Raw genomic sequence first — 16,899 nt, 5'->3', positions numbered from 1 at the left:
TTTGAAATGGTCCCAACCCTGGTACTGCAGAGTCTCCCTTAATCTTCTATATCATTTCCTTTCAATAGCACTTAGATGCTTTTTAAAATTCTATGTGTTACTTATGCTGCTTGTGGTCTGTCTCTCCTGCTAGAATGAGCTCTGAGGGGACAGGAGTATCAGCCTGTTTTGTTAATTGCTATATACCAAGTGTCTAAGACCACTGCACATAAAATAGGCACCAAATGCTGAAAGCACTGAGAGTGTGCCATAAGCTGTTCATGTTCCCCAGCATCTGTTCTCCCCCTCCCCCTCCTCCTTTTTAAATAGAAGTCTTCCCCAACTTTTAGCAGTGCTCATGCTAACAGGTCTCTGCTTCCACAGGTATGGCCCTGGGACTAAGTTTTTTCCAGTAGCATGTGAGAACAATGTATGCAACTTCCATGGTGCTTTCTAAAAAAGAAATTATTTTCCTCCTCATCTTCTTTTCCCCCTTGCTGCTGGTTGGGAAATGGTGTCAACTGAAATAGTAGCCTTTAATGCAGGCATGGAAGCACCATGTTGAGGATGACATCTTACCAGCCAGCCTAAGTTCCTAAGTGACCTTGTGGAGCAGAACCATTTGTTCCCACCTCTGGACCACCTTAGTAACTCTGCACTGCTACATGAGAGAGAAATAAACTTCCCTATCTAATGTATCCACTGTATTTTAGGGTTACTTTATATGGCAGCTTAGGAGCATGCTAACTAATATAGAAAGAACCATACATAATTTTTCTCTTTTGATATATTGTAGTAGGTTGACTTATGTCCCCCTGAAACTCATAGAAGCTTGAATTGTGTCCTCCAAGATTTATGCATAATAAACTTAGCCTCCACTGTGACTGTTAAGATGGTGGGATATCCTATTATGGTAATTGAAAGGTGGGGCCTTGAAGAGGTGATGAGATTACAAGACCATGCTGTAGTGAATGGATTAAAAATGGCGGTCAAGGGCATGGTTTGGAGAGCTTTAAATGGGAGCATGAAGGGTCTGTCTCTCTCTGCTCTCCCTCTGCTCTCTCTGCTTCCACCGTCTTGCAATGCAAGACCCCTGGGTCACTGTCATCACCACCAGATGGACTTTGGACTTCCCAAGCTCAGAAACTGTAAGCAATAAATTTCATTTTCTTTATAAATCACCCAGTTTCAAGTATTTTGTCATAAGCAACAGAAACGGACTAACACATATATTAATATAGTGAATCATATGAATAGTGTTCCTAATATCAAACCACCTTTGCATTCCCGGAATAAAACTCATGTGATCATGGTGTATGATGTTTAAATGTGATTCTACATCTTTTTGCCTACTATCTTATTTGAATTTTTTTTACAATATTCGTAAGTTAGATTAATCCGTTTTTAGAGAAATATCTTTTCTGGGTTTTGATATTGATGTTATGCTAACAAAGGTCAAAAGAGATGGGTATTATTAAGAGCTGTAATATAGAAGACCCTCAGCAAAATATGTATAGAAGGAAAGTATCTCAACACAATAAAAAGCAATATATGACAAATCCACTGCCAATATCATACTGAATGGTGAAAAGATAAAATCTTTTCCCTTAAGAATAGGAACACTATAAGGATGCCCATTCTCACCAAGTACTAGCCAGAACAAATCAGGCAAGAGGAAGAAATAAAGGGCATCCAGATCAGAAAGGACAAAATCAAATTGTTCCTGTTTGCAGATGACATGCTCCTATACCTAGAAAAACTTAAAGACTCTACCAAAAAACTCTCAAGAGTTGAAAAAGGATTTCAGTAAAGTTGCAGGATACAAAATCAACATGCAAAAATCAGTAACGTTCTTATACACCAACAATGAACTATCAGAAAAAGAAATCAAGAAGGTTAGCCCATTTACAATAGTCACCAATACACACACACACACATATAGATATGTATGGGATGTGTGTGTATATGTATATAGGAATCAATTTAATCAAGGAGGTGAAGGATTTCTAGAACAAGAACTACAAATCACTGTTTAAAGAAATTAAAGAGGACTCAAAAAGATGGGAAGACATCCCATGCTCTTGGATTGAAAGAATCAACATTGTGAAAATGTTCACACTACCCAAAGTGATCTACAGATTCAACACAATTCTCATCAAAATACCAATGACATTCTTAACAGAAATAGAAAAAATAATCCTAACATTCATATAGACAACAAAAGACATTGAATAGCCAAAGCAATCCTGAGCAAAAAATAATAATAATAATAATAAGGTGGAGGCATAACACTCCTTGACTTCAAGTTATACTACAAAGCTATAGTAACCAAAACAGCATGGTATTGGCATAAAAACAGACACTTGGACCAATGGAACAGAATAGAGAACCCATAAATCAACCCATGTACTTAAAGCCAACTGATCTCTGACAAAGGCACCAAACATACATTGGGGAAAAGACTGCCTCTTCAATAAATGGTGCTGGGAAAAACCAGACATTCATAGATAGAAGAATGAAACTTGACCCGTACCTCTTGCCATATACCAAAATCAACTCAAAATGGATTAAAGACTTACATATAAGACCTGAAACTATAAAATTCCTAAAAGCAAACATAGGAAACACTTCAGGAAGTAGGACTGGGCAAAGACTATGAATGTAACCCCAAAAGCACAAGCAACAGAAGGAAAAATAAATAGCACTATATCAAACTAAAAAGCTTCTGCATAGCCAAAAGAAACAACAGAGCAAAAAGACAACCTACAAAGTGGCAGGAAATATTTGCAAGCTATGCATCTGACGAAGGATTAATATCAGAATGTACAAAAAACTCAACTTAGTAAAAAACCAAATAACCTGATTAAAAAATGGATAAAGGAACTGAATAGGCTCAAAGGAAGACATACAAATGGCCAACAGACACTTGAAAAAATGCTCAACATCCTTAAGCATCAGGGAAATGCAAATCAAAACCACATTAACACATCATCTTACTCCAGTTAGACTATGATCAAAAAGACAGAGAATAACAAATGCTGGCAAGGACGTGGAAAAAGGGGAACTCTCCTACACTGTTGGTGGGACTGTAAATCAGTGCAGTCATTATGGAAAACAGATGGAGGTTCCTCAAACAACTACAGATAGAATTATCATATGATCTACCAATCCTTTTGCTGGGTATATACCCAAAGGAATGGAAATCATCATGTCAAAGAGGTATCTACACTCCCATTTTTATCACAGCTCCATTTACAATGCCAAGAGTTGGAACCAACCTAAATGTCCATTGTCGGATGATTGGATAAGGAAAATGTGGTACATATACACAATGGAATTCTAGTCAGTCATAAAAAGAGATGAAATTCTGCCATTTGCAGCGACATGGATGAAATTGGAGAAAATTATAAGTGAAAAAAGCCAGGCACAGAAAGAGAAATAACACGTCTTCACTCATAAGTGGGAGCTAAAATAAATAAATAAATAAATAAACAAATAAGAAAGAAAAGAAAGACAGAGAGAGAGAGAGAGAGAGAGAGAAAGAAAGAGAAAGAAACAAAGAAAGAAGGAAGGAAGGAAGGAAGGAAGGAAGGAAAGAAAGAAAGAAAGAAAGAAAGAAAGAAAGAAAGAAAGAAAGAAAGAAAGAAAGAAAGAAAGAAAGAAAGAAAGAAAGAAAGAAAGAAAGAGAAAGAACAGCAATCACAATAATACACTGAACTTTCAAAAGGAGAGAACAGAACTGAAGTTACCAGAGGTGGGAAAGGGGGAGCGGGAGAGGGATAAGAGGAATTGGCAAAGGGACACGAAAAACTATGACATTGTATAATGTTGAATATACTAACTATCCTGATTTGAGCATCACATGTTGCATGCATGTATTGATATTCAACTCTGTACTCCACATATATGTACAATCAACTATCTTTCAATGAAAAAAAAGAAGGCAAATAAATAAATAAATCACCTGACATTAAAAAGCTTATAAAAAAAATCTATAACATAGATTACCAAAGGCTTTCAGGAAGATTATATCAATTTACATTCCCACTAACAGCATTTTAGAGTATTTGTTCACTGCACCCTTGGCATTTTAATTATTAATTAAAATAACACTTAGTGTTATTTAAAATAATTTACTTTTTCAACATGTGAAACACCTAATGCCCATCAGCTCACTCTGTGCTCTCTCTCACAGAACGTCTAAACAAAGGAGTTAGGAGTGTGAAACAAGGAGGCTCTCTCTCTTCACCCCAATCTCCCTGGGCCTCCTAATAAATGGAAAATACTTTTGGGTTTAAGTGCATAAAATGTTACTGAAATGTTGGTGTGGTGTGGAAAAAACATCTATAAAGCTGCATGGAATATTAAAATAATTATAGTCTACTTATCTATAACCTAAGTTCAATTACTGTCAAAAAGGCACTCATTTAAAACATATGTAGTAACTACAATAACATTTAATAATTAAATTATAAGAGATATAAGAAGAAAAGATTCTTTCTTTACATAAAAAGTACCCACATAATTCAGATGACTATATAACTTAGTATGGAAGCTGGGACATGGCTAAGAGTAAAAGTGTTTGAGGGAAATGCTAAATCATACAAGACACTGGGACAACAAATACAAACTGGGACTTTCGTGGGCAATTGGGATATATAAACACCGTATTAATGGTGAACTATCAAAATAGTGTTCTTATTCATAATCTTTCATCATTGATGAAGATACTAATAACATTTCTTTTTTCATTTCATTTTCTTCAGTATTATGAAAAAAAGATGAATTGTTCAGTAAGACTCCTACAGGTTCAGCCATAAAGTTGAAAGGATTAAAAGATTTTTGCAATTGTCAGCACTAATCTTAAACACCCCCCCCCAAAAAAAACAAACAAAAGCCCCAAACCAAAAACATATACACACTGATACTCAGGAGACTTGGAGCACAGATACCTGCTCATTTTAGTTACTCCCAACTCTCTCAGTCTAGATACCAACCTCTGAAGACAGCAAATAGCTGTTCTACTTTCAAAGACTTCTCAAGTCAAATCACTATCTTTTTCTGCACTAACCTAAAAGATTTTCATCTATTCTAGGTAGAATTTGTTTTTTACTTAAGAGCTTCCAAAAAGACAAAACCAACAACTTCTGGTGAATGACAAGAGTCCTATTTTTAACAGCTCTATTAGAAAGTTAGGCTAGAGAATGAATGGTAAGGGAGGGTTAATCTTGTAAATTTTAAACGCTCACTTTAAAAATAATGATTCACTTACAATTCTAGATTTTATTTTCAAATAACCTTAACATAACAATATACTGTCTTTTAATTTTCTCCAAGTAATAACATAGTTTTCTCGCCTAGGAAAAGTAGACTTTGCAGTTAAGCTATTGATTTGCTGACCCAAATTGCTAGAAAATAAGAGTGCATGCAGCAAAGAGGCAGAGGAGAAAGAGCAAGAGATTCTCTGCAAAACTGTGAAAAACGTTCAGCAGCTCATTTCCATCTACATGTGTGACTCTGCATTGGCACTGAGCTTTGCAGCCCCATTCAAGTAGGGATGGTAGACCTTTGTCGATGTAAATATTCAAACATGAATGCTTATAGACACTCTGCTCTTTCTGTTTTAGTGGACCCTGTGAAACAGATGCCTCACATCAGAACCAGATAAAGCAGGAGAGAGCTAGGGGCTGATGTAAGAAGAATCTAAGGAACATAAATTTCCTCTTTTTATATAAAGAGTTACATAAACTGATTTAACTAAAATATTTGATTTGAGTTACGTATTTTGTCAAAATAATAAAGTCTTAGCTTTTACATAAGACAAGATATAATTCCCTTTGCCATTCAAAGAAGGTTTACAATGGAGGTCATTTGAAGACACGTTAAAATTTTAAACCTTAATATCAATGAACACCAATTCATCACATTCAAATTATATACACATCCTAAGTTTTCCAAGTTGGCATTTGTATATTTTTTTCTTTTGTAAATTAATATATTGTATGTTTACAGGGGCCCTTATAGTCCATTACATCAGGTTGAAGCTTACACACCCAGAGGAAAATGCCAACTTTATCAACATTTGTGGAAAATAATAAAAATTATACTGGATGTTGTTTGTCAATCAATTTTTATAAATCTAAACCATTTGAGGATAATATTTAATTTAAAATTTAAGGATATAAAACTTCACATTTTTTAGCAAAGGAAAAAGTCAAGGAAAAGATCAAAGTAAAAAGAACAGAATTGAGATTAGAAATTCATTTTAAGCCCAAATGACAATGTCTTCATAAGTTAATATTAATCCTTTAATTATAAATTTCAAAGGTTTAAATGGTTACTATGACATTAGCTTTGAATAGTTATGCCATATGGAGCTTTTCTTAAATTTGAAAAAGATGCTGAATTGTTTTTCAAAGCCTTTTAATGACTTCAGGCTGGCAAAATTCCACTATAATTCTTCAGATACCACGTAAAATTAAAGACCAAGAAGCCAAGCTGGTAAATGCTATGTTAAATTTGTAAGAGCTTTTTTGCTTAGCAGAGTATATTGTGGAAAATGTGTGATGGTATATTTCTAAGTATCAAAACATGATGCTTAAAACAACTATTTCTAGTGGAGAATTCACAAAGGATGAATAGATTAGACTAAATACAAAAAAAATTTTTGTGTATTACAAAATTAAATCACAAAATTAGAGGGCAAATATCAAAAATATTTGCCACAAAGATAATGAGTTTTATCATCCTAAATATAAAAGGAGGTTATATAAGTTGATGAGAAAAACATTAGGACCCTAAAATAAGAGAACCTGGCAAAGGACATGTACAGGCAATTTCCAGAAAATGAAATTCAAATAACATAACAGATAAATCTATTCTAAGTGTTCAGTCTCTCACTCTTAAAAATGCACATCAAAAACAATAACTGTTTTTCTCAAAAAGTATCAGAAATTAAAGAAAAATATTAATAATAAGGTTTGATTGGGTAAAACAGATACTGTATTTGGAGAAATACAAATCAGTACAAACTTTCTGAAATGCAATTTGACATGATAATTCTACCAGGATTTTAACCTATGGGAGAAAAATTGGAAATGCTGACTAATATGTATGTATAAAGATGCTAATCTCCACATTAAACATTTTTTTAAAAAAATCTAAATGTTCCAAAATAAAGAAATAATAATAAATAAATTGTTATATCCATAAAATGGAATATCACAAAACACTGAAAAGTATAATTTCAAAGACTTTCAAATGACATTGGACTATTCTTAGCATAATTTTTTAAAAAGCAAAAGACAGAACAGTTTATTTAGTATAATTTCAGTCAGCTAAATTAATACAGCTATTTTACATACATGCTAAATTATTCTTGTTGGTTATGAGTTGTGATATAGTGATAGGGAATTTTACTCTTCTTTAATTTCCATATTTTCTAAAATATCCTCTAGTTCAAAAAAAGTTATTTTTAAAATAGCTGAATAGATTTCTGAAACAATGGTAAAATTTAAATACCAAAGTCTTAATCAATCTTCTGAAAATAACCCACTTTCATAATTTAGTAATGTTCTTTAATTTTTCAAAGGTTCTATTTTATGGACTTTGTTTCAATCAGTTTGAAAAGATTTTAAAAGTCTAGAAAAGAAGCTTTCACTTTGCAAATGTCGATCATTTACTTTCTCAGATTCTCTATTTCAAGTATTTTGACCTTGTGGAGGTATTTCATGTTTCTCTTAAATCAAAGCCATTGAAGATATCATCTAGGTTTAAATCGCTGCTGACAGTAACTCAGGTAGGATCTGGAGTTAGGAATTCTTTTATATCCTTAACATTGTAAGTGCTAGTGAAACAACCCAGACCCATATGGAATGTTACATTTAGATTATTTATTATTCTGGTGTTATTGTCCTCTCCTCTTTGAACTTCAATTTTATATGCAATGGTAGAAAATTAATTTCTAAACCCCAGAATTCTGACTGGATTTTGAACTGTTAGCAAATATTTTTAACTTTCAGGTTTATTTAAACATGATAAACATTAAACTCTTCATAAGATACAGCAAGAACAATTCAAGTAACTTGTAGAATGACGTAACAGACTAGCAACAGAATTACCAGTTTATTACTATTAATTTAAACTTTTATACTAAAAACTCAAGTATTTATGTGTGTAAAAAATTAAAACTATGTCTGAAAAAGGATTTATGCTATGTGTTTAATTTATTAAGTAACATGGAGAAAATTACAACATTAAAATCACATAAATGAATATTTGAATGCAAAGATGTATCTTGTCTTACCCAAAGTATTTATAATGGGTTAAAATCAAATCTGGATAAATCAACAAAAATTTATTTATTCATATTATTATGCACATGGGCTATACTGAATTTCTCAGTTGATCATCATTCTTTTATTTATTCACTTAACATTTAATGAATGCCTACTTTGTATAAGGCACCATGCATGATTCTGGAACTCTAGAAATGAATATTTCACAAGGACTGCTTTCAGGAGCTCACAGTCCAGGTTTTCACTGCCTTTGGAAATGCTCAGCTCCTTTTACTAGTTAAGTAAAAAGATTTATCAATCAGAAATATAAATTACTCTTCACATCAAGAGCTCAGCGCTCGGATTTTATCACATGAACTTTGAGGTTGGCAGATTCCATCAACTCAAGAAAAACCAAACTCATTACATTGAACACCATTCTGCTATTATTGAAAGCTGCTAACATGAGATTCTATATTTTAGTTGCTGCTCTTTATATATGCATATTATATTACATTATATCATACATCAAATCACATCATGTTTATATGATTGTATATATTGTATATAATGTATACAAAGAATTCATAATTCCTTCATATACCGTACTTTCTATACCTCAATTTCTATTTTATGCATTTCAGTTTTGGAATACAAATTTTGGGAACAAGTTTAGGATATATGCTCCACCTTTGGCCTTCTACTGATAACTTTTCCACCCCCTTAATACACACACCCCCAATGCAATGATAGTGGTATTGTGCACTCTTGCAAATAAGGCATAGGTGACTGGCCATTAGAGGACACAATATAATACGAGACCAACCTATTTAACGCTCTCTTCCCTTTCCCTAGACTCTCTCTCTTTTCCATTCCAGTTAACCTCTTAAGTGCCTTTATCCACGTCAACTAAAATTACTATGCTAACATCTCACTTCTCTCTTCTTACATTATGTGCTCTCAATTCAATCCAAGAGCATTCCACTCTTCCAGATTCATACTTCCCTTGCTCCCTCTTCTATCTGCAGAACTCCAATTTTACCTGAGCAAATGGCTGTTTCACTCTTCTTGAACCTTCTTACCTAAGCAGAATACTGTGATTCTTACTAAGAATATAGATAATATTAGCTATAAGGTCTTCTCAAGTCTTGTCAGAGAAATTTCTGTACCTTTACCAATCCCCTTCTTTCTTCCTCCTTCAGCAAAAGTCATGCCTGCTGTCACTTAATATATATTAGGTGAGTTCCTACCATGTGCCAGGTTTTCAAGGCATTAGTCACACAGAAATGAACAAGCTAGACAAGGTCCTACTAATGGAGATTACATTCTAGTGGGTGGGAAGGAATAGAAAATAAACAAGCAAATAAATAAAAAGATGATTTTGGATAGTGTGAGAAGCTATAAAGACAATGGGACAAAGTAAAGTGGTAGAGTTAGGCCAGACTTTAGATAAAGAGGTCAGGGACAGATGCTCTGAGAAGTGCAGAATAATGAGGAGGAGGTTGGCCATAAGAAAATCATGCAGAAGGACATCCTGGGGAGAGGGTGACAGATGGACACACCTGGAGGCAGGAGAGAGTGTGGTATGCTCCAGGAACAGGTCAACATCTCATGCATCTGGACCCTTGTGGCCAAGGGCCAAGACAGGCCTGTGCTAGGGATTTCATTCCGACCTGCACCTCTTAGATTGCAAGCCATCGATCACCTCTGATTCTCCATATCATTAAGCTGCTCCTCTCCTTTAGTCCCTTCTCACGTACTTCAAAGTGCTCAAGACACATTTAGCCTGAAAATATACTCTTCTTAACTCCCGCTGCTCATTGGAACTTCACCTTCCTTTTATCAGATTTTCAAAACAACCTAGTGTTCATTCATCCCCACGTCCTCACTTATCGTTCGCAGCCGTGTTTCTATGCACACCCACATCTGCAATGCTCAGTCCAAAATCATCCATGGTTCCTCCCTTTCAAATCCAGTGACCTTTCCTCAACCCTCGTCCTTCCTGATTTTCTGTCACATTCTTGACAATCTTCCTCTCCAAATATTCTTGTCCCCTATTTCCAGGAAAATACATTCTTCTCATATTCCTTCTACTTGATAACCTTTCTTTGACTGTTTTCTCCCCAACCTCTCAAATGTAGTTCTTTCCTTACATTCTTCCTTCACAGCTGCTTTCTCTCTCTATTTCTCTCTTTCTTCCTTCTTCACCCCCCCACCCTCCCTTTCTCTCTCTCTCTCTCTCTCTCTCTCTCTTTCTTCCTTCTTCTCTTCAACAATCTCGCTCAATCCCCAGACCCCAGGCCAAGCCCTCTCTGTGAGGGACCCCTACAGCTGTTTTTTCCCAGTCCTGCCTTCTCTTAGGATATCCAGAAATGTGCTTTCAATGGCTAGCGCACATCAGAGCTAGCTGCAGCATGGCACTCTGCATTCAGTGTGTTCATCACTGTATGCATCTTCTTCCTCCCCAGACCAGAAACATCTCCCATGTTCCCAACTGATTAAGGGCTGAATTTTTACTTAAGTCTAATCAATGCCATCTCTGTGATGGTTCTCAAATGTCTTCTCTGTCCCATGGTCACCACACACCCCCACCACCTCACCTGCACCTCTAATGTGGCCTCAAGGACTTTTTGCCTGGATTTATTCAGTCCCCGTGAACTCCTTCTAATGCTCTGACATCTTGCCAACAATGACAGAATGATTTTCCTAATAATCACTTGAATCTTGACACTTCATTTCTCAAAAACTTTCAGTAGGTTCTCCCTGTTTATCAAATGAAGTTACAATACTTATTGCAGCTCTGGACACTTTCAGTGATCCCTAAGCTATCTTTTAGCCTGATCACTAACCACTCCAGTTGAATGACCAACATGCCATGAAAATGGTTTTGTTTTTGGTTATTCCTTTGACTTGGAATGCCATCCTCCAAATCTGCTCGTCAAAATCCTACATATTACATATGTCTAGCTCAAATGACATCTTTTCCAGTTAATTCTCCCTGATTTCCTCAGAAGAAAATAATTTTCCCCAGATTCACACTCTACCTTGCATTATAGTTTTCTGTGTGTGTGTTACAATCACTGTTACCTCATAAACCTTTCGAAAACAATGCCCTACCCCCACTCCCCTTCTTCTTTCTTGGTACCCACATAGTGCTTGGGAAGATGCCTTTCTGGGATATAGAAAATCTTCCAGAAATGTTTGCCAAACAAGTTACTGATGGTTTCTATTTTTAAATTATCTTCACCCTGTCAGTTAGTTAGTTACATATATATGCCTATACTTGAAAAAGTTCATCTACTAAAAAGAAACATTTGAAACATGAATATATAATGCCAAAAACTAAAAGCCTAAATTGGATGTTTTGTAAGTCTCACTTTGATACGTCCAATTTTCTTAAATCTATGCCATTTGAGAACATTTATTTAGAAATACCTTGAACTGTTAGCAGAGGTGGCTGAAGACAAGGCAAGGCGTGTTAAGAGTTAACAGAAAAGAGAAGCAGGGACACCCCTTTCACGTCCCACTAGTCTCTCTTTTATCTCCTATTGTCAGAGGTCTGAGACTATTCTGTATAAGGAAATTTCCCTAATTCCTGGAACTTTGTACATCTTAGCATCAAAACATTATTATTTTCTAGTGCTTTGATGGAATTATCACTAACATCCCCAATTAGATGTATAAAAGGCATCTCAACCTGAACATGTCCTGAATGGTCCAACCTGTTCTCTGCAGTCTTCCTCCTTGCAGCAAAGGGGAATTCCGCTTGTCCACTTGCCTGGGCAAGTAACCTTGGAGTCACCCCTGGCTGCTCCCTCCCGTCCCCATGCCCCACATATGAACCAACAGCAAATCCTGTCAGTTCTACCTTCAGGACATATTCCAAATCTGATCTGTTTTTACCACTTTCACTGCTACTGCCTGGGCCTGCCCAAGCCTCCCTCACCTTTTGTCTAAATTATTGCAATAGCCTTTTAACTGGTCTCCCTGCTCCCCCCTTTGCCCTCAATTCAGTCTATCCTCAGCATGGCAGCTGGAGAGGTCCTAGTCCAATGTGAGTCACATCATATCACATCTCTGCTCAAAACTTGCCAAGCCTCCTCTACTCATAGTCAAAGCAAAGCCCTTCCTTTAGCCTATGCGAACCTGCCTGGCCCGGGCTCACGCCCTGAGGTCTCTTCCTTGGCCTCATCACCTTCCCCTCTCCTCCTGGGTCATGATTTCCAGCCACACCAGTCTCCCTGCTGTTCCTGTAAGAAGCCAGGCTCACTTCCCCCTTTTTAGGGCCCTTTTCCTATTTATTTCTGGATTAAGACCTATTCTGCCAAGGGCAAAGTTTGCTGAAATCTGACTTGCAGATGAGTTAAGGTACTATAAAGCAAGCACCCTAGGATCACAGTCTATATAAAATCAAGGGTAATACCTAGAATGATGCTCTTTGAAGGCTCAGCATTATTTGATGAAGAAGAAGAGGTGTGAAAAAATTTAAAAGAATTAGACGATTCTCAAATTGCCCTTTTCAAAATTCTTTTTCCCAAGATAGACTGGTCTTCAGGAATTCAAGGGGCAATTTACAGCTGTTATGATTAATAGCAATTCACATTCAGTATCTGATTAAAATATTTACACTTTTTCAGAACATCGAAAGAATAATTGAGATTGCACCTTGAATATAAGTCAATGCAAAATATGTAAACATTATATTGACATTTATTTTAATAATATATCATTTTAAAGAAGATTTTCTTACTTCTACTGAAGTAACTGGGAAAATATGTCATCATTTATGTTACACTACTATAAAAAACTGTACAACCAAGAAATGATTATTAGACAGCCTAGGAAAGACTTGAAACTTAGTCTTAACCTAGGAAAATTTAGGGCTACAGCCCAAATATTCCTAATCAACATAATATTTGATAATATTATAATACTGTTTTGCCACAATGTATATTTAATTACTATGGAATGGAAAATTCCATACCATCCCTTCCATGAAAGGCAAGGGAAACATTAGGAAACTCCCTAGATTATTTTAGTGGTGTTTAGAGATAGAGCAAGAAAATTAAATTGCTCATTTGAAGAGTTTATAAATTTGAAGAGCAATTCCATGTCTACTACCTTTTAGAGGTTAAATATAATGGTGGTGGCACTGGGTTTTAAACATGGGTTTCAACTGTCTGTGAAAAAAGGTAGTTATCTTACCTTTTCCAGTGTTATCTCTGTCTCAGCAGCATGAGTCCTTTTCAGCTCTATTTTCATCTTTTCTGATTCAGCCTTCAGTTTGTTGACAGCACTCTCATGGTCCCTTGCAGCCCTTTGCTTTTCCTCTTCCCGAAGAAGACCAAGCTCTACCAGCTGCTGTTTCCGCTGTGAGTTCACGTTAATCAGCTCTTCTCTCAACTTGTGAACCTGGGCTTCCATGTCAGCAATAACCTAGTTTTTTTAAAAATGGAAAATGGGCAGAGGATATGAACAGGAAGGTCACAAAAGGACTGCAAAAAGTCAACAAACAAAATACAAAAATATGAAATACAAAAAAAGTTCACTCTTTCCTTCTTTCCTTCCTTTTTTTCCTCATTCCCCACTACCATGCCATCCCCTCTAAGCTCAGAGGTAAATACTACCTGGAACATTTTACCACATATTTGTATCCTTAAGCAACATATTATTTAGTTTTACTTGTTTCTAATACCTATATGAATAGAATATTACATGTATTCTTCTGAAACTTGCTTTTCCAAACATTCAACATCATGTACCTAAAATTCACCAAGTGCTCTCTATTGCATTTTTTAAAAAATTTCATTGATTTCTGCGTTTATTTTTGTGATATCCTTTCTACTACTTTCTTCAGGTTTATTTTGTATTCCTTCTTCTAACTTCCTATTTTGTATATTTAACTCATTTATTTTTATCCTTTTTTTACTGATATAAAAACTTAGGACTATAAATGTCTACTGCTTTGGTTCCATCTCTTAGGTTTAGATACATGGTATTTTCATTATCATTTAGTTCAAAACATTTTTTAAATTTCCATTATGATTTTTTTCTTTTATTTATGAACCATTTATAAGTATGTTTCTTAATTCCCAGGCATACAGGATATATTAGTTTCCTAGGGCTGCTGTAACAAAGTACCACAAACTGAGTGGCTTAAAAGAACAGAAATTTATTCTCTCACAGTTCTAGAGAACAGAAGTCTGAAATCAAGGTGCTGGCAGAGTTGGCTCCTCCGGAGGCTCTGAAGAAGAACCCGTTCCATGCCTCTCTCTTTTCCCCTGGTGTTTTCTGACAATCCTTGGTGTTCCTTGGTTTGTAGATGCATCATTCCAGTCTCTGTCTCCATATTCTCTCTGGGTGTCTGTATCTCTCTGTTTCCCTCTTTTTATAAGGACACTAGTCATATCAGATATCGGTCCCACCCTAAGCCAGCATCAACTGATACTAACTTGATTATATCTGCAAAGACCTTACTTCCAAATAAGGTCATATTCACAAGTTCTGTGTGAACATGAAATTTTGGGGGGACACTGTTCAAGCCAGGACATGGAGTTTAATGATTATCTTTTTGTTATTCACTTCTAATTGTACTATGGCCAAATAATGTAGTCTATCTTCCATTAACTCTTTGAAAATTATTGAGATTGTTTGATGGTAAGTTATACAGCCAAAGTTTTCTTATTTTATCATTACACAATGTAAACATTTTATTTGTGGCCCTTTACCAATTTCTCCCTAACCCCTCCTCCCCCCTCCCCCTTTCCTACCTCTGGTGTCCTCAGTTCCATTCTCTCCTCTTGAGAGTTCAATGTATCATTATAATTGTTGTATCCTTCTTTTTTTCTTTTTTCAGCTCCCACTTACGAGTGAGGACATGCAGTATTTCTCTTTCTGTACCTGGCTTATTTCACCTAATATAATTTTCTCTATGTTCATCCATGTTGCTGAGAATGGCAGAATTTCATTCCTTTTTATGATTGAGTAGTATTCCATTGTGTATATACACCAGATTTTCCTTATCCAGTCATCCGTTGATGGACATTTAGGTTGGTTACAACTCTTAGCTATTGTAAATAGATCTGCAATACACATGGGAGTGCAGGTATCCCTTCAACGTGATGATTTCCATTCTTTTGTGTATATACCCAGCAGTGGGATTGTGGGATCGTATGGCAGTTCTATCTGTAGTTGTTTGAGGAATCTCCCTATCATTTTCCATAATGGTTGCACTAATTTACAGTCCCATTAACAGTGTAGGAGGGTTCCCCATGCTCCACATCCTCACCAGCATTTGTTATTCTGTCTTTTTGATACTGGCCAGTCTAACTGGTGTGAGATGATATCTCAATGTAGTATTGATTTGCATTTCCCTTATGCTTAGTGATGTTGAGCACTTTTTCATGTGTGTGATGGCCATTTGTATATCTCCTTTTTAGAAATGCCTATTCAGCTCCTTTGCGCATTTTTTAATAGGGTTGTTTTTTAATAAGTTGTTTGAGTTCCTTGTATATTCTGGATAGTAATCCCTTGTCAGATACACAGCTTGCAAATATATTCTCCCATTCCATAGGTTGTCTTTTTGCTCTTTTAACTGTTTCTTTTGCTATGCAGAAACTTTTTAGTTTGATATAATCTCATTTATTTATTTTTCATTTTGTTGCATGGGCATTGGGATTTTGTTCATAAAGTTGGTGCCCAGTCCTACTTCCTGAAGTGTTCCTCATATGTTTTCTTTGAGTACTTCTACAGTTTCAGGTCTTATAAGTGTTTAATCCATTTCGAGTTGATTTTGGTATATGGCGAGAGGTACAAATCTAGTTTCATTCTTCTACTTATGGATGTTCAGTTTTCCCAGCACCACTTATTGAAGAGGCAGTCCTTCCCCCAATGCATGCTCCTGTTGCCCTTGTCAAATATCAGTTGGCTGTAAGTATGTAGGTTAATTTCTGGTTCCCTATTCTGTTCCATTGGTCTGAATGTCTGTTTTTATGCCAGTGCCATGCTGTTTTGGTTACGATAGCTTTGTAATATAACTTGAAGTCAGGGAGTGTTATGCCTCTGGCTTAATTTTTTTTGCTCAGGTTGCTTTGGCTTTTCGGTGTCTTTTGTTGTCTGTATGAATGTTAGGATTATTTTTTCTATTTCTGTGAAGAATGTTATTAGTATTTTGATGGGAATTGCATGGAATCTGCAGATCATTTTGGGTAGTATGGAAATATTCACAATGTTTATTCTTCCAATCCAAGAGAATGGAATGTCTACCCATCTTTTTGAGTCCTCTTTAATTTCTTTCAGCAGTGATTTGTAGTTCCTGTTGTAGAGATCTTTCAACTCCTTGGTTAGACTGATTCCCAGATATTTTATTTTTTTGGTGACTGTTGTAAATGGGCTTGTTTTCTTGATTTCCTTTTCTGTTAGTTAGTTATTGGAGTATACAAACACTACTGACTTTTATGTGTTGATTCTGTATCCTGCAACTTTACTGAAAATTTTTATTAGCTCTAAGAGTCTTTTGATAGAGTCTTCAGGTTTTTCTATACACACAATCATATCATCAGCAAACATGGACAATTTGACTTCATTTTTTCTAATCTGGATGCCCTTTATTTCTTTCTATTGCCTCATTGTTCTGGCTAGCACC

At 35.7% G+C, this 16,899-nt stretch overlaps 1 protein-coding gene across 4 annotated transcripts in view; it reads right to left on the bottom strand.

The window, feature by feature from the left end:
* CEP112 (centrosomal protein 112) overlaps positions 1 to 16,899 on the bottom strand; it is a 539,861-nt gene that overhangs the window by 189,543 nt on the left and 333,419 nt on the right. For all 4 annotated transcript variants that reach the window (XM_063080878.1, XM_063080876.1, XM_063080879.1 and 1 more), the window contains one exon: positions 13,461 to 13,691. In XM_063080878.1, coding sequence (XP_062936948.1) covers positions 13,461 to 13,691 — 231 coding nt within the window. The remainder of the gene's footprint in view (positions 1 to 13,460; positions 13,692 to 16,899) is intronic.

Source organism: Cynocephalus volans, chromosome 16 (genome assembly GCF_027409185.1).
Source record: "Cynocephalus volans isolate mCynVol1 chromosome 16, mCynVol1.pri, whole genome shotgun sequence".
Taxonomy (NCBI): Eukaryota; Metazoa; Chordata; class Mammalia; order Dermoptera; family Cynocephalidae; genus Cynocephalus; species Cynocephalus volans.
This window is presented reverse-complemented; position numbering and strand designations above follow the sequence as displayed.